At 40.3% G+C, this 19197-nt stretch overlaps 1 protein-coding gene across 1 annotated transcript in view; it reads left to right on the forward strand.

The window, feature by feature from the left end:
• Window positions 1-584: 584 nt before the first annotated feature.
• The window catches only part of VWA3B (von Willebrand factor A domain containing 3B), a gene marked incomplete at its 3' end in the record, with an annotated part of 60612 nt that continues 41999 nt past the window's right edge, over window positions 585-19197 (forward strand). Inside the window, exons 1-8 of the mRNA XM_010080657.1 lie at window positions 585-624; window positions 2079-2080; window positions 2248-2464; window positions 4350-4444; window positions 6822-7072; window positions 9158-9317; window positions 13179-13348; window positions 15228-15352. Of these exons, the coding sequence (XP_010078959.1) occupies window positions 585-624; window positions 2079-2080; window positions 2248-2464; window positions 4350-4444; window positions 6822-7072; window positions 9158-9317; window positions 13179-13348; window positions 15228-15352 (1060 nt within the window). The remainder of the gene's footprint in view (window positions 625-2078; window positions 2081-2247; window positions 2465-4349; window positions 4445-6821; window positions 7073-9157; window positions 9318-13178; window positions 13349-15227; window positions 15353-19197) is intronic.

Here is a 19197-nt window from a genome sequence, read left to right on the forward strand (position 1 = left end):
TCCTTATACCACATATATATGTATAAACGCATAATTCTTTTTCTTTGTGAATCATCCTCTAGTCTTATAGGCAAAGTTATGAATCTCTTCACAAAATTGCCTCTCAGATACTCCCGGTTTAGTCATAAATTGGATTATAGCAAAGGTAAGGTATAATGCAAAGCAATAATAGAATATAATACAGCTGACTGACAGCAGGCCAAAACACCACACTAATTTTTTCTAGCATATTGGTGTGGAAAATTCCACACTGGCTTTTTTTTTATGTTAATTTAGAGGGAAGAAAGGGAAACCATATTACCAATTTCCCACTTTCTCGTTTCTGAGTATGGGGCTCCCTGTCAAGTCTGACCTCAGCCTTTCTGGACATGGGGAATAGCTGTCCTTTTTAATTTATAATATTATTTTCCTTGAGGAAAATCTTAATCTTAACCTTCTGCGGTTTATTATTGGCTGAGCATGTGGAGCTGGTCTCCAGTTCATATTGACCTGTGCGTGGCAATACTTTATTTTTTTTTAAAACATAATAATTCCTCAGGTTTTTAAGGGAAAGCAAAGAGGAGCTGACAATCAAGAGATCTACCATGACTGGCAATCCATGTAAGAGACTTGCCTGGAGTGACTGTGAGTGTTTTAGGGCTATTTTTGCATAGATTCCCTGTTTTCCTAAATAGCTTCCAGTTTAATTTGCAGCATTGTGGTGTGCATGCTGCTAGCTGTGTTCAAGTCATTCTGAAGCTGTGCCTCTCTCACCTGTGCTGTGTGTTGGGTGCTGTGCTGGCCTTTCTGCATTTTCAGAGGAGGAAACTGGGAATGACTGTTCAAGTGAATATAAACAGTGCCTGACTATATATACAAAGCTCAACCAGCTGCGAACCTTCATCTGTGTCTCTCTAGAGTTAACATCTGCCACTGCTGCTTCTGCATTGAGTGCAGGAGGAAGGTTGGTAAAATGCCAAGCTCTACAGGCATGCCAGCCCAGTGGCCTGCTTGTAGGACTGATGGCTGTGAAAGAGATGGTGCCAGTCTGCACCATATAGAATCTACTGTCACTGAGAAATTATTTCTGAAGATACAGTCTTATTTCCTTTATGTATTAACAACACAGTAACAGTCTATCTGTCTAACGAACCTTTGTAACCAGGTCAGTTGTTGTAACATTTGATCTTAGCAGAGTTCTGATCATATTCCATACTAGACTGAAGGGGTTTTTTTAGTCATTAAAGATAGAAGTACCTTTCTTTGTATTTTGGACCAGTTTGATCCTTGTGGTACATTTACAGCCAGCTTATGGTGTATGGGCAATGGAGGACTGGGATACTTCAGATAATGTTGCTGCTGGGGAAAATGGACAGAAATATCAAAAGTCCACAGAAGATAAACTTAGATACAGCAGGAGTATTTAATCAAATAGAGCCATCTTAGCTCATGCAGAGTATTTTGGGAATGAATAGGAAATACCAAAGTCCTCCTAGAACCTCTGTGCTGAAAGAGGCATTACTGTTGTCATCACTTCCATTTCTGCTTCAAACACTCTAGGCTCTGGGCTGTCTCTGCTGCCAATTTCAAGTGGAGCTAGCCCAGCCAACTGTGCATCAGTGCTGAGATATATTTATTGTTCTGTAGAACTTAAAATTAAACTGGACCTTCATGTCCATGGTTTCCTGTGCATGCACATGATCCATCACAGCCTGGAGCAGATACTGCCAGAACCATCATTTACGCTTGAGGTAGGTAATGTGAGGAAAGGGAGTTTCACCAGCCTTGCAATAAAGTCAGGATCTGCTGCTGGCACTGCTATTGCTTGTGGTAGGAGTTCAACATGTAATTGTTAGGAAACCCTTGTTTACTACATAATGCTTCTAATGTGTATGTAGTGATGATCTGACAATCTTTGAATGCGTATTATGAGTTCTGATTCCCAAGATTTAGGAGGGATGTCTTAGAAGCTGGAAGAATTGCCATTTGTCAAACTGGACTTAGATTTCAGGGCTTGGATTTCAGCATACAAGAGACATTTTCTTTAATAAGGTGGAGGTAACTGTATATGGATGAATAAAAGACATAACAGCAAGTAGATGTGTAGGGCTGAGAGCAGCTTTCCAGATTAAGAACATTGTTCAGTATAACAAAAGAAAAGAAGAGGTGAGCTATATGTGTACATGGAATACTGGGAAGGGAGGAGACAATTCAAGTCTTTTGGTTAAGGTATCAATGTTGTGTTTCCCTCATTTCTCTTTGCAACAGATGCCTGATTCAAAGCACAGACAAGATCCTGAAGACTCCCATGAGGCCCACAAGAAGAAATCAAAAGAGAAGGAGAGGAAACTGGCAGTCAGTCCATGGGACATGGATGTACAACCCCTCATTTCATCTGCTAAATGGCTTCAACTTCATGGGCTCAAAAGAAACAAATTGTCCCTATCCCAGATTTTGTCACAGATTGGATTCCAGCACAGGAAAGGTATAAGACAAACCAATAAGAGAATAATTAAAAAAACCCCAACTTCAAATAGTCTGTGGGGTCACACTGATTTTGCACTCCAGTGTACACAGAGGAGATTTTCACATTGTCTCTTATCTTACGATAATGGCAGAAAAGGAAGCTATACCCACCATTGCTGACATTGCCAGTTCAGAGAACTGAGGAACTCCATCTCCTTTTGATCTGAGAAGGACTTAGGATCTAAGAAGGGCTTTCCTTATTCATCTGTACTGTTGCTTTACCCTAGGCACCAGTTCAAATCCTGACCAATTTAGTTATAGCTGGGAAGTAACTCCTGCTGCTGAGGATGTTAGTCCTTTTCCTGAAAATAACATACCATAAGATCTCTGGCCATTTTTAGATGGCAAATATAATGTGTGCTGTGCCATTATCTGCGATGTACTAGTTGATCATCAGGGCTAGACAGCCTGTTTGGGAATAGTATATTATTTCCAGGGATCCAGCTTTAAGGAAGCAGTTAAATTTGATTAGAATTCAGGCTGCTTTCTGTGCAAAGCCAGGCTATAGAAAAAATGTTCCTTTGCCTTTATCTGGCAGCTGGAGAGGAAGAGTTTGATAATAATTATTAATCACTGCCGTAATAGTGCTTTGCAGAGCATGGTGAGGTATTATTTTCTTTGAAGAGCTTGCTGCCTGAGAAGTAGGAATTGTAATGTCTTGCAATTGTTCTAGGATGCGTAATTTAATATTTTGTCTGTCTTGTGTCCATGGGGCATTCAAAGATCAACAGTGCAGATCCTGAAATCCTGTGTGCTGTAGATGAGGAACAAGCTGTGAAGCAGGGTTAATGTTGTTACAGTGTAATTTTAGGAGCAGAATGTACTAGTTTAGCAGGGTGGCATTCTGTACAGAATATCTGCTTTGTGACGTTAAATATTCCCGCCCCTAGTGTTTTCCTATCAGTGGAGGTCCTGTAGAAGGTTTCTAGCTACTGAAAGAGCAGAGTGCAACCTTTTCCTTAGTTGCCCCCACTTCTGCACCCATTTAGTTGTGTAAGAGAACAGCATTATCTGTACTAGATTTTGTATTTTGTTTGATGGACAAATATTTGCAGGTCCTGTTGTGAGGTAAATGGATAATACAGAGGTTTAATTGCCTAAACCTTTCATTTATTAAAGTCCTATGTAGCTTTTTGGCCTACAAATAATTAAATGTGAATTTTTCTCTTGACTTCTGAGTAAACTGGCAGGGAGCAGCAAGAGCAGGGCTGCTCCATGGGGGGAAAATGAGCCAAAGGGGACTGCAGCCCAGGCACTGCCTTCACTGACCAGGATGCAGTCCCACAGCCTCTAAGCAGTGCAGGCAGAGCAAGGTGCTGATAACAGTGTCCGCAAACAGCCCCAGACAGGGTGAGGTCGTGAACCATAAGGGTCCAGCCAGGGAGTGCAGCCAGGAGCAGTGGGAGATGGAGACAGAGACAAGACTGGAGACCAGGCCACAACATAGGTCCAAGAGCCACATCCAGGAGAGAGAACTCCAGACAAAGCTGTCATACAGGGCTGAGAGGTCTATCCAGGAGAGAGGTCCTCTAGCAGAACTTGAGACAAGTACACCTACAGCACAGCTAAAGCAAAGACTGAGTGCCCAGGCCTGAGCGCCCTGTGAGTGGAAACCCCAGGTGGAGCTGATCAGGGCAATCAAGACTTGTTGGTGCCCTCTTGTCCCTAACATAAAAATGTAGAACAAAAACGTAATCAGACTTTCTCTCAAGTTTCTTAACGTCAGGAGTTCAGTAGAGATGCGTATGCCTCACACATGGGTGGTATGCCTGTCAACCTGAAAAATATCTGCTTGAAGTAGTCCTTATGATTAGCAACTCGATTTTTTGTAAACTTTACTGTAGATTATGTGACCACCTTGGGGAAACTTGTGGCTTCTCGGTATGCAGATGGTCTGTTTCGTCAATACGAGAGAGCACAAGATGGCAGCGTGTATAATGTAAGTGTGACTGACTTGTGGTAACTTCTCTGTGCACTTAGAAGTTATTGTCACTGTAGCAAAATTATGTGACTACAATGTCTCTCTATGGCATGAAATACTTATATTGTTTGTGTGAGAACTTTGCTTGATAATTTTTTTTTCCTGTTTTGTCAAACTGTTAGTGGCGACAATCAGCAGTAGAGAAGCTAGATATATTTTTTCTTTTTTTCCTTGCAAAGTCTTATGCTCTTGCCTTGGTGCAGCATTGCAGTAAATCTTTCCAGACAAGAGTGCAGTTTCTAAGCAACATTTACCCTATCTTGAAAGAGGGAACACTTAAAAAAGAAGATACTCAGCCGAGTTAAAAAAAAATAAAATTGTAGTCAACAAAACAAATGGGGATGCTGAAATAAGAAGACATAATGTGCTGACATTGCTGATGCAAAGTGCTGCTTTGCTTAGTGCCAGCAGGTCACAAAAGGCTCGGCCTGCTCTATAGAGACAGCTAGCTGGATCTCTGCCCAGGCTCATGTTCTAAGGAATGTCTTAGCAACAGCTGCTGGCGGCCCCATTGTTAAGAGGATGGATTCTGATTGAAAAGATACGCATGTGAGCAAGGAGGGGAGAGAGTTAATTCATAAAGGATTTTACAAAAGCAAATGGCTTGTCATTTTTTTCTGATAACTAGAGTCACTTCTGAGGCACAAAGCTTGAAAATGGGAGAAGAAACATTTCAGGGAGCCTTTTCCCCTCATTTTTTCCCGTTAATTCCATATGATATGTATAGATAATGTCTTTTGATCTTAGGACATGTTGGGAGCAATAGGAAAGACATTTCTGGTAGCATTAAGGTAGCAATGCCACTATACAAGATCTGTCTAGATCTCATTTAGGATATTGTGTACAATATTGTGTACAGTTACCACAGGTTGAGAAGAAGCAATTCAAACCAGAACAGGTACTGGGAAGAGCTGGTAGGATGAACTGCAATGAGGGCTTAGTTGATGTTGAGGTACATAAGTAAGACAGAAGAAGACTGACAAAGGGTAGCATTATTGCCCTTGAATGCCTACAGAAAGGCAAATTACAGGGAAAGGGAAAAGCTATAGTTTTCTATGCTTAAAGGCATGCTAGTCCAAGAATAAATGGGCATGAACTGCCATGAATAAATTTAGGCTGGACAGTCAGAAGTTTTCCAGCCCTCAGAGAAATAGGAGTCTGGACTGGGCAACTGCAAGTGAAGGGGTGGTGCAAGAAAACTGCTTTATATTAAGATGGAGTTTGATCAGTGTAGTGCAGTAAGCTTCTTTGTATGAGTCTGGCTGTCATAGGAGGAAACTGGATTTTCTGAGTGTTCCTTCCCAGGCCTACATTCCTTTGGCAGACAGCCTGAGACTGTATCTGGGAGGCACATTACAGGGCCCTAGCTGACATTAAAGAACAGAGAAAAACACAAATGAGAGGAAAAAGTATGGAGACTGACACACCAAATATCTTCTTCCTGAGAAATGTTCTTGTTTAAAAACATTCATATCTCCAAGGTTTTGTACTTAGTCCCGCAAAGGTAGTTGGAGGTAGAAGGTAGCCGGTAAATTAGCTTACATGGGCCAGAGATATTGGGGGAATGTCTTTACTGGAACCTATGGTGAGTTTTTAAACCCACAAATTATTTTGCATGGTGAATATGTATACATATACTCATAGGGATTGTCTGACGTTTTTAATTTTAATACTGAATCTAGGTTTTTCTTATTTTTTCTGATATGGTATGGGAAGCTTTAGTTGTTGATTGCAGTTGCCTGAACTAAATTTGCCTAAGCACGTACACACAAAGAGTTAAGCTGTAATGCTGGGCATTGTTAGTGAAATAATAGTACAAACAGGAAGCATTTTACATTTTTTTCCTTTCAAATGCTAAAGACGCGGTGGAGATTGAAGTGCCCCAGAATGGAACCATACGCTCCCTTGTATCGCTGTACAAAATTTTAAGAGCCAAAATTCTAGTCTAAGAAGGTACAAAGTTTCTGTGTCCTTGTTTGTTCACCCATCTGCTCTGCAGCCCTTTCTACATCCTAGCCTGTGTTCAGCTCATTCTAATTGCTTCAGTCTTGAGACAGACAAGTCAGACAGTCCACTGGCACTGTCCCTTGCTCATATAAAAAGATTATGAAAAGCAATTAGGACAAAATGCAGTGTCGCTTCTATTATAGCTTAGATGCATTTGTCAAGTATTTGCTCTTGAAACAGTGGAAGAAAAAAGGGTTGTTTTCACTGCTACCTTGGCTGACATATCTGGCACTTGCAAACCAGCTATTGCAGCTGTGCTAAGCTTGGGACTGCAATTGTATTATTTGTTTTGATATTCAATTTCTTTCTCTCCCTTATTTAAATAAAGCTGACAGCCAAAAAAGAACTGATTCTTCATTTTGTGGATTGTCTAATGGGAGCTATTGAGCTATATAAGCAGCGAATGGAATGGTTAACCAGTGAGAGCCGGCAGATATTTGGAGTGATTCAAGAACGGTGCATTGTCATTGTTTTGGATTTTGGCACTGCTGCTCCATATGAATTTGATGTATGTCGGGATGCACTTTCTATGGTACTTGTGGAACAGGTGACCCAAATTGCCAAATTCAACCTAATTCGGTAAGCAGAAAGAATCATAGAATAGTAGAATGGTTTGGGTTGGAAGGGACCTTTAAAGGACATGTAGTCCAACCCCCCTGCAATGAGCAGGGAGATCTTCAACTAGATCAGGTTGCTCAGACCCCCATCCAGCCTGACCTTGAATGTTTACAGGGATGAGGTATCTGCAACTTCTTTGAGCAACCTGTTCCAGTGTTTCACCACCCTCATCATAAAAAATTTCTTCCTTATATGTAGTCTGACTCTACCTTCTTTTAGTTTAAAACCATTACCCCTTGCCCTATTGCTACATGCCCTACTAAAAAGTCTGTCCCCATCTTTCTTATAAGCCCCCTTTAAGTATTGAAAGGCCACGATAAGGTCTCCCTGAAGCCATCTCTTATCCAGGCTAAAATAGAATGTCCATGTCCGCTCATTGCTGGAGAATAAAAAGGAGTCTCCTACAGACATGTGTTTGGATAATACGCTTTCTGTAGTGGAAATTGCACTGATTTGTGTCATGGTAGTATCTATAGATTTTCCACCAAGTTTCACCCGCAGTCTTGCCGAGCTTGCTATTTGCATTTAACAGAAGACCATTGTTACCCTGAAGAACAGATAAAGACTAACAGAACCCAAATGCTGATGTATGCCTTCTACAAATGTAGCACAGAAAAACAGAAAGATAAGGGGGACTTTGCAATAGCAGTAGTGCTCTTCAGGCATCTAAGTATTACAGACTGAAACAGTGAGGTCCTATCTGACTGCCTAGGCTTTCTCCTGTCTTTAGGCATTACAGGTTTCTTCCTTGCAGCTAAAGTACACTCCCCCAAGTGTCATAGGCACAGGCATAGTCATTAGTATTTCTATAGATTTCCATGGTCACAGAAATCAGTAGCAGAACTAGGAAACAATACTAAATTTCCATAACAAATGGCAAGTGCTTGTTCTCTAACATGAGTAAATGAATTTGGGTTTAGTTACAAATAGAAGAATAGAAGCAGCTATTCAAATTTATGTATCCTGCACAAACTCTCCTATATGCATAAGGGTTTGAACATGTAAGCTTGTATTTGAATGTATTAATGGAATTTTGTGACTAAGAAAAAATGCTGCACAAATTAGGTCATATATTTTTTAAATTGTTTTCACAATAATAACTTGCAACTACATTGTGATTCTTAAAATTGTTTTACCCAAGCTTTGTCTTATAGATTTGATTCCAGTATCCTATCTTAATTTTCTACCTCATGATACACCTGAGATTTGAAAAATAGAAGATAACTCCCATAGCTTTTGAGAATCACATAAACATTTTCTTTAAAAATGATTTGCAAAGCCTAGTCAAAATGGAGGCACAATAGTTGTGTTCATCGATTTGTTTGTTTGTGCAGGAGGGAGACAAAGGACAATGTAGCATATAAATTACAACTTTAAAAGAATCTCAGAAAACACACTTGCCTTAGATTTGCAGGAAACTCTTCACAAGGGTGATAGATGGAGTGTCACAATATTGAAACCAGTTATTTTTTTGCTTGCTTTCTGTCTTTTTATGTGTAAATACACAGGCATGCATAGTCATATACTGTGTACTTCTCTAATGCCATTAAGGCTAAGGCCTTTGATCAATTAAAATGTCAAAAAGCATAGCATCACAAATTTTACTCTGATGGGCAGATAAAGATCAGCCCTACTACAAAAAGGCATGTCAGCTAAAATGGTCTGACACAAAGGTCATGCAGCACGTTGTGGAAGGAGACCTGTGGAAGACAGATTTTTTTTTTCATACACATATTTTAAAAACCTGATTTTGTTTATATGCTAAGGGAACATATGAATTAGGAACTGTTTTTAAAGTACTTTAGCTCTTTTGACCCTACTTTGGAAACGGTTGTCTCAAAAAAACCCTTATAAAAACTACAGTATTTTTCTAAGGTTTTAATTTTTGCTCTACTTCTTTTATTGCGAGTCTAGATGTAGTATCTGTGGTTTATTGTAATTATTACTTAAGAATATAGAAGAATACTATCAATAGCAGAGCTCCACTCTTTTGCTCTGCCAGCATTATTCTCACGACTTCTGATTTATTGTCAATGTCATTTTCAGGGCTGCTCAGGATCTTATGAAGTGGCAGCAGAAATCTACTCCTGTGTCTAAGCATACTGTAAAGTCTGCTGTTTTGTGGCTCTGGAAGCTGCACCATATGACAGCTGCCAGCCATAGTAGCTCTGCTGAAGCCCTGCTGGAAGCCATGAGTGATGAGGCGGTAAGCTCATACATCTTTTTCAGAAGCATCAAGTAAATCCAAGAATGTTCAGTGCCAGACTGGCGACTGTGACTTGCCCTGATGAATATTGCAAAGATAAATATTAATTATGGCATTTGGAAAGTTTTTTTCCTGACTGTAGCTGCATACTCTGTTTACTGATGGCCTGTTTATGTAAATGCACTGTATTTTGAATGCAGAAACTTGTTTATTTTCTTTTCTAGAGTACACAGAATAAATAACATATTCAGTCAACAAGGGAAAGAAAAAACATCTTCCCTTTCACTTTCTTTGCTAGATATGTTTTTCAGGGCTTTGAGTTTCTGAGAAAATTGCTAGTATCAACATTATTGAAGACACGGAAACCATTTTTATTTCATTATGTATCCAAAGAGCTCATGAAAAATTATATTTAAAACCCAAAATAGTAACTACAGAGATTTATTTAAGCATTAACTCACATAGGGGTATGCAAATCCTTTTTCATGAGCTAGGTTATAGTTAGAGTTTCTTCCAGAACAAAAAGACAAAGCATGCACGGGCCTTGCTGCAATTAAATTCTCTCTGTTTCTAAAAGTACCATATTACTTTATTCATTATAGCAGAGTCACAAGACATAAAACATATATGTCATAATTTGAGCTGGTCACTTAAAACTTGTGTTGTTAAACAAATATTTTATCAAATTTGCTTACAATGTACATTCTTTCAGTTCCCTAGCACCCAAATTTAATGGAAAATTCGGCCTGCTGTATGTGGGCTAGAATCATTGGTTTTCACTGCCATTAAGATCCGTCCCTGTGCACAGATCCAACCCTAACTCCTTTGTAAATCTTACTCTGAGACTTTGTTTGAAAGAGAAGTTAAATTTGGCTGGAGTTTCCTTCTGGTTCCCTGTACTGGTGGATTCTTATCCAGGTGAACCTTGATGTTTGGAAACTGATATTAAAAGTGAACTGGGTGAGGGACAAATTGTGTAATTATGAGATTTTTTATGACCGCTTTGTCAAATGCCTCCTTCATAGATGTTATTAACATTTCCAATTTGCAGCATATCACTGATTTCCTAATGGGAAATGAAAAATATTATATTTAGATTTCAGTATTGACTGGATGAAAAAAAGGTTTGTTGGACCTGCTGGGTCTGCATATGAATAAACAGAAATTAAAATCCATCCAACAGTGAGACATCTATTTTTTTCCGGACATTGATGGGCTAATGGGTAATCTGGGGGAGTGCGTTATGTTGTGGCAGGTGCTCAACATAAAACAATCTTCAATTACTCCTAAAGACTGCCATTATCATTCATAATTGACAGTTCGCTTGAGTGCAAGCTTCACTGTACGGCAGGCTCAGGGAGACCCCTTTCAGTCTTAGGTAAAAGCTGCATACTCACTGAACAGTTGTATATGACTAACTTCTCAGAACTGGCTTTGTCAACATAAGTTGCTCCAAAACAATAGCTCTTTTTTTTTCCCCTAGACTTGTCTCTTCCTGTCATTCCTTTATTTGAGCTTTTCTTCCCATGTGTTGTGACTCCCTAGATTTCCTTTCCTCATGGCCTGTCAGTCCCAAGCTCAAGATCACTCTGCTGTAAGGCTGCAATCCTTTGAGTTCTACCTGCCACAGATGCATCCACAGCATTTAACTTGCGGTTCTGTACAGCTGCCACTCCACAAAGCAGGGGTCACCCATCCAAAACACACCTCCCCACCAAGGCAAAGACTGTGAGGAACTGTTCACATTCTCTTTCCTGTTCTTGTATGAAGTTTGTTCGCTTGTTTAATGGCTGCATAAATTATAATTTTCAAAATATGAAGGACTAAATGGAAAGGTTTTAAGCTTTCTCCACTAATCTGTAAGGAACATTTCCTTTGTGGTGTGGTATTGATGGGTTTGTAGTTAAGTAGAGTGACTTGTCTGTGGTTAACAATTTTGTTTATTTTCCTGTGAGGATTTGGTTCTGCATCAGCTACACCCAAGAAATGTCAGCATTTTAAAAGTTGCAGAGACAGGCAGTAAATCCTTTGGAGGAAGTGTGAAAATTGATATCCTTATTTAATGTCAAGTTTATGAATTATTGGCAGTCTTAGGAGCGAGGGGGAAAAGACGTGAATCCGAAGGAACACAGGGAAAAGTGGTTGTGCAATATGCATGCGTTCCCCCCGACCAGGACCTTCTTCAGCAAAAGGAATCAGAACAAGGTGTTATCCAAGGACTGTGTCTCAGCTGGGAGAGCTACGTGCATGCTCAGATAACTTTTTAGCTAGATGAAACAGAGAAGGAACCTTGCAAAACTGAACTAGAGCACGAATAGGTGCAAGAGTTCTTTAATTTTGTTTCTATGCATCTTTTTCTAAAGCTAATAAGTATTTTGTTAATCTTGCACTTTAATGAAACACCTTCATTCTTCTCTTTGACCTTAGTATTCGTCTAGCTTTAACAGTGGTGTCAGGACACCTGGCTGACCACAGACCTGCTTGCTCCCAAGCAAGTGTGGTCTGTAACTATGGAACCTGCCTCCCACATGCAGTGTCTCACCCCTGCTAGAAGATCCAAGGGAAGCCCGAGGTGACAAGGTGCTGCTTCATTAATTTGCCTGGTCTAGCCTGAGATTGGGTTGCTGCTTGGGAGAGATGTCTTCCAGTGCTGAGGATTAGCCCAAGTATTTGTGGCAAAGGTAGAGGCGGGAGGAAGCTGGAAATCCAGAAGTCCATGTCAGGTTGTGTCAACATGCTTATGATGTGGGGCAGTACAGGGATCCTACAGCCTGGAAGCTTCAAGTACAAGCTGGACAAAAGATGTTCATATGCCAGGCTCATATGTTGGCTCAGGGGGCTGACATATAAATGGGTATCAAAGGCAGTAGTGGAAATGCATGAACAGGCATACAGATGATACTGAATTTACTACAGAAGTGCAGAAACATTGCCTTAATGCCATCCCAGACTCAAATCATCATCTTCTCTTTTGTTGTGCATGTCCCCTGATTCCTAGTCATACTTGAGTGTAGTTTTTCAGTTAAACAGCTATTTATCATATATTTATCAGTTGGTATGTACCATGCCATACGGCTGATATGCTATACTTATTGTCTTGAACATCATCATGGGATAGCTTGTGTTACATTTGTTTTTAATGATGGTGAAAATTCCAGAAGCATACTTACCATGAGGATTTTTAGCGTGGATTAGTGCAGGTGATATCAAATCCCTCATAATGTAGTGCTCAAGGAATAACTAAAGGACATTTCTTCAGTTTCTCTCTCTTCTTGCAATAACATTTTCAGAATATAAGTGTGTGTGGTCATAGTAAATCTGCCAAGCTACCTCTGCCTTGGGAAGTATAAAAATACAAGTTGTCTGTAAATACCAGCAGTAGCATTCAAAGAATGATGCATCTTTCCTGCCCTCAAAATACATGCTGCCAGTAAAAGTATGTCTAGTCTAAAAGTTCCTACTGATTTTCAGCCCTGGCAAGGCACCAGCATAGCATCTGTCTTCATAAAAGTGGAATGTGGCACAGAGCCTTGTCCTGACTAATAACGTAGTTGTCCTTCCTTACACCTCTCTTTGGTTTAAGTTCTGTGGAAAGGGGCTTGCATTGGGCAGAATCAGACCCAGAGGCTGTGGGCCAGGTTCTCTTCTCACTTCATGAAATTTTGTGTGGACTTCATTTGAATTACTAGCATAAATGAGAGGGAGAACCAAACGTGAAAATTTTACAGCCCAAGTAATGCACCGGTTCTACCAAATCTTCCTACCGGTACTCAGCACAGGAGAGTGCTTGAATAAGTACCACGCATCTATGTAAAACAATGTCTTCCAATTCCCAATTTTTTTTCTTCTGTTTAATGACAGGTTGAAGCTGTTTATTACTTTGCTGTGGGTGATGTTCCAGTGGAGACAAAGCAGCTACTCATTGAGAAGGTTTCTTATGGCCCCTGTCCAGTCAACACTGTATCTTTCAATGCTAGGGAAGATGAAACTGTTATTTTTCTGAAAGAGTTGAGCCACTTGACCTCTGGCAGGTATGACAAAGAAGAAGCATAGTAATCATTTGAGTACTTGTCAAGTGCCTTGCTGCTAGGTAGGAATGGTATCTGAAGATATCTGAACATAATCTCTGTTTTAGTTATGAGAAAAATGAGACAAAGCAGTTCAGTAAGTGATCTGTGGAAACTGGGAAAACACCACGAGAGGTATGACTAAAATGCAGGACGTACTCGAACAGACCGGTGTCTCTCCACATATGTGCTCACTGGCTTTATGTCCTAAACTGTCTGTCATCTGCTCCTCTTCTGAAGTCTGAAAAAATTGTTCAGGGGAAGGGTCACAACATAACAAAAACTGAAACAAGTTTTTATTGCATTGTTTTGTTCTTTGGTAATATCCACAGGCAACAGCAAAGGATCTAGAGTTTTGTTGGATCAAGTGCTATAGAGATGTGCACTGAAAAGGTAACGCCTGTCCTAAATGGGCAATTCCTGGAACAACAGAAAATTAATGTGGTGTTATCCATCAGGCCTGGTTGTGTGGAAATGCAGTTGTGTACCATGCTCTCTGGCATATATTTGGTATGGTTGGTGGAAACTGATATATTCCACAGGACTTGCTGGCTACTTTATCCTGGGAATCAGACATATAGTGAGAATCAGCCTTCAGTAGAAAGGGGTAATAAGATGTTAATCTTTTTTCTGATATCAAAGTAAGGAAAACAAATGAACAAATGCAAAACCCCGCTATAAGAAACTCATGCGGACAACAAGAGGGCAGTAGGAGTCAGTAGGTGTTTGCTTAACAGAAGTCACTGTACAGTTACAGAGCTGTGAAATGGCTGCTAGCTCTTTCTGTTTCATTGTTGTTTGTGCAAGAGTGGGAAGACCTCCAGCAGTAGAAATCTCCCAAATGACAGCAGAGGAATTGCTAAGATGGCAGCTGCTTAGCTCTTTTATAGCCATCTGTGTTTAGAAGTAGCTTTTAAGAGATGGAGTGTCTGCCAAAAAACAAGACTGTGGGAAAGCATTATGTTTGCTCTGGTCTGATGTGTGTCTAAAATGATTGCAGTCATTTAGAACCATGGTATCTCTGTGATAGCTGGTGTGTTGCTAGTCACCATCCTTCATTTCATTTTGGCAGCATTTTTACCTTTTTTATAAAAGGAAAGCGAGTGTTTCTTATATGATAGAGGAAGAGGCTGACAAGGAGCTGAGAGGAATTGTTTTCTTTGATATGGTTTCCACTGTCTTCTTTTTGCATGAGTCTAGCTTTGGTGCAGAGACTTATTGGGTCAATTAATATCTCGCAGGTGGGTGTTTACCCAATAACTCTCTATGAGTTCAAGTCAGCTTTCCCATAGGAATGGCCAAGTTTATGGGCTTTTCATGGCTTGAGCCTGTTTCTAGTGTAGTTCTGTTTTAGAAATATATCTTTTTCCTGCTCTGAGAGCTTTTCTGTTTTGACAGTGAGGGTAAATTAAGTCTGCTTGACTTCCTGATTTGTATGTCGATAATGAAATAAATGTTCCTGTTGGGCTTTCAACAGGGAGGATAATCTGATAAAAAGGTGTTAGTGTCATCTCAGACATCTCAAATGACATGCTTGCTCAGCATGCTAAAAGCGTTAATTAAAAATGTATTTCCAGGAGAAGAAGGTGTCTCAAAGTAAATGATAACAAAATGAAAGGATGTTCTTCATGAGAAGACTTCAGAATGTACATAAATGTATATACAAGGTTTGATAATATTCATAGTGTTGTTGTAGTTGAAGGTTTGGATATCTTGAATAGATAAGCAAATAATTCTGAAGTTGTACAACACTGTGATCTTGCATGTGTCATGTACATCTTGTTAAAATTAGAAAAGTATTTATGTAGTTTATGTACTGGTGAAAACTCATTTTGCATTACAGATTCCATGCTTTTGCTGCGAAGAATGACTATAGAGATGCTACTGGACCTGCACTAAATTGTGAAGAGGATGGAAGAGGTCTAATTGCCCTGAATTCCAGAAAAGTGGAAGGGCGAATGCCACTAGGTAGACAATGTAAAAACCATGATGATACTGATTTTCTCAGGTTTCAGAACAGAAATATAATATAGGAACTTGCAAAGTGTAAAATCAAAAGAAGCCTTCTGTAGGCATGGGTGGGGTGAGGATAAGACTGGTCAAATGGAAATTCTGTGGGTGTGATGGAGCAAGAGAAGAGAAGAGAAGTGAAGAGAGTAGAGGATGTGCATGTGAGAATGAAGGAGAAATGAAAAAAAGAAGAACATTTATTTAGGGAGATGAAGAATAGTACTGGTGTGCTTATGCCAGTGGCCTTCTGGAAATGTATAGAGAAATGGCAGAAAGGAAGAGGGATAGTGTGGAAGACCACCTGATGCAACAGCCACATCAATACAAGCCAGGTTCGTACATAAGGGGATTAAATCCACAGGAGGTTGACTTGCTTCTCTCAAGGTCTGAATTTGTCATAGAGACAGGCAATGAGCACAGTGAAATAACCGTAGAGAAGAAAGTGCAAAGAAGGTGAGAAAAACTGATTAAAAAAAAAAACAAAACAAACAAGGAGGAAACAAATAACAGAAACAGGGTTTTTTTCTGAGGGGTGGAACTGGGTAGAAAGCCCTCAGTGTGTTTCTTATTAGTCACAGTGCTACTTCCTGTGGGATAAGTCAGCCTTACTGTTCAGTGGGACTGAACTGGGGTTTCAGCCAGGTTGGGAGGAGACCAGCTTGTGACATGAAGTTAGACTGTGTATGTCAAGTCTGATATCTTTATCAGAAGGACATTAAATTAAGAAATGATTTCTTTTAAATATCAGGAGGCATAAGACCTCTTTATTCTAATGGCTCAGATCCCCATTATGCTGGGGGATGTTAGTGTTGCCCCAAAGGTAGAAGAGGGTTATCCTCTTCTTACTGCTAGGAAATATATGACATAAGATGGATTTAGTGACTCACCTAAGGTCATTTGTCAGTCTTGGACTGGCTGGCCTGTATTTCCTGGATTGTAGCATAGTTCCTTGTGTACTAACCTATCCTTCACTAGAACCATGATTATAACAGTATGAGGGAACCATAGTGGGGGCCAGAAATAAAAGAGTGAGGTGTCACCTGCTTTTTTTGCTTTGTAAAGGGACACTCAAGCCTCACCCATGCAGGGTTTAGAAACCAACAGAAGAGTATAATTCAAAACCCTGTCTCTCATTTCATACTAATTCAGAGCAGTATAATGATCGCCTTCAGCCTGCTTCCTTGCTGGACCCCATTTGGGGGTGTGCATGGGGGGAGCTGGCTTCTTCTTCCCCCAGGCAGTCAGCCTGTTTCAATAGATGGGCCTAGAGCTCCTGTATAACTGAAATTACTTCCTCACCACTGTTTCTAAAGCTGAAAGCTGAATAGCTTTAATCGCTCAAAAGGGCAGTAATCCCCTTGAAGTGCATTGTCTCTTGTGTCTTATTGCTATTATGGAGCAGAATTTACACATTAAAAAGGAACACAATTAGCTTTCTGCATTTACTGGGTATTACAAGCCCAGTTGTGACATCACTGGCAGCCAATCAGAGCATTTCAGTCATATGCAGAATCTAAAGTCCTTTCAGAAAAGAAAACACATTGGAGACATTATTCTGCTCTGTGTCTGATGTCTCGTATTTCAGAGACTCCTTCAAGGGTGTAGAAGACAATAATAATAAAAGTGTCTATTACTCAGTAATGGGCTCTGAAACTGGTTCTTGGATGTGTGGCATAAGCTACACAAGGAAATAAATAGAGAATGAGCCAGACTTCCAAATGTGGTGTTTCTTGAAAATAGGGGAAGGCACAGGAATATTTTGATTATTTTTCTTTTTGCACCACAAACACAACAGCTGGAAACTGAAACATCATTATGTTTTATGGACTGGAAAAGCTGTTTTAAGGACATTTGATAGTTTTCTGAGTATCCACTGAATAACAGCATTTTGCAAATACAGAATATCTCCATGCTCACTCTTTTTTTATCTGCTTAACCAAAACAAGTCGGAAGTGAACTATTTAAAACTTTAGATAAGAGCTCCATTCTCCCCTGTTTTGCATCTTGAGCAGTCATTTAGAAAGCAAGCGTGAGAAACTGCCAAATTTGAATTTTTTTCTTTTACATTCATTTTGAGTGGGTGCTCAAGATCCAAGCAGGTGTAAACCAGTAAAGAATTAAGGTCCTTGTGTTGGCAGACTCAGATTTACTTAAGACAGAGAAATGCTTTTACATAAAGCCTAATTTCACCGGTGTGGTGATGTCTACTCATCCAGCACTGATTTTCCTGTTGTCACTGCTGCCTACATTCCTTGTGTAGCTTCTTTGTCTGCAAAAAAGCTTTGGAGCGAAGCAATCCTGTTATATACTTAAAATTAGAAGAGGAAGGGAGGTGAAATTTAATTTGGAACTTAAAGACATAGAGGACAAGAGACGGTGGAACCTGTGGAGAAGAAGGTTCTTGCTGAAAAGAGGCACAGCTGTGTCATCTACTTGGAGTGACAGGGAGATAAGTGCTATAAACAAGGCTTGAAAAGCAGTGGCATTTTGAACTAGATCCTGAAATGGATCGTTGGTCCTTGTTGGCTGAAAGAGAAACGACAGTAAATCTCTGCTCAGTGTTTTCCTGTGTGGTGGAATAGATGAGCTGGTATGTGTCAAGAAAATGCAAATAGACTGAAATCAGGATTTGACTGAGGTGGCAAATCCAAAGAGGCATGTGTCTGATCTCCTTGTGAACAGTGTAAGGCTGTATTCTTGGGTGTGCTTGATTTTCCACATTTACCTGATGGTCACAGGGAAAATTTCAGGTTGCTCTGTGTAAAATGGGACGCATAAGAGCACCAGCCTCCTGTATGATATTGAAGTCAATGAACTCTGCACTTTTTGTGTACACAGACGTGGGAGAGACCAAACCCTCCCTTTGGAGAGCCAGGATAATGACTTAAGAGTAGCTACTTTGCGTACAAGCTGTAGCCAAGATAATTGCCTCTGCTTTTCTTTGCGTGTGCTTCATCTAGTCTTAGCAGCCTAACCTTGGCCTGGCAAATCTCTTCACTAATGTGTAGAGAGTGATGCAGATAGCCGCTCTGTGATACTGCATGGGATACAAAGTTCATTTGCTTTGCCCAGTGGGAAGGGGGCAGGATGGGGCTGCGGTGAGTTTCAGTGCTGCTTGACGTGGCAGGTACGCAGGTGAAGCCGCGTCCTCCCCTCCTGTGCTCCTTTGTACCTCCCTTCATCCTGCTCTGAGTGGAGATCTTAAAAATCAATGCTTGAGGGAATATTGCTGTGTTCTGCTGCCACGTAGAGGCTGAGGAAGGGAGCAGCAGTGCAAAAAGATGAATTGCCCATCTTGCCTTGCAGGCAAATGAAGTTTAAAATAGATCTTATCCATTATATATTTGGATTTGCTTGCTTCCACAGTCTAAGTCAGATAATCAGAGAAGTAAGAAATGCTTCTTTTTCCCACGAGTTACTTTTGTGTTGGTATTTGCTTGATGTTTCAAAGATACTGTAGATTTTGCAGGCCTTTGTTTTTTATGTGATTTTTTTTTTCTCAGCGGATTTTGTATCTTGAGTATGAAATCAAATGGGTTACAGTGACCTGTCAAACTGGATGAGTTTGTCTGCTGGGAGGTAAGCGTGGAAAAGCTGCTTCTTTTAAGATTGCCTGACCATGTTAAATAACTGGGAAATGGAAATGAGTGTGGTTAAGAGTTTCCGTGTACATGTGTGTTTGTGTTTTCACTTAGACCTACCAGCTTGCTTCTCAATTTGCCGGTGTCAGCAAAATGCTTCTGCCCCTTGCCGCAGGCTCTCCCCACACCCCCATCCTCTTCCCCTTTTCCAGGGCCTCCCTC

The sequence above is a fragment of the Pterocles gutturalis genome, unplaced genomic scaffold, assembly GCF_000699245.1.
Source record: "Pterocles gutturalis isolate BGI_N339 unplaced genomic scaffold, ASM69924v1 scaffold27694, whole genome shotgun sequence".
Classification (NCBI taxonomy): Eukaryota; Metazoa; Chordata; class Aves; order Pterocliformes; family Pteroclidae; genus Pterocles; species Pterocles gutturalis.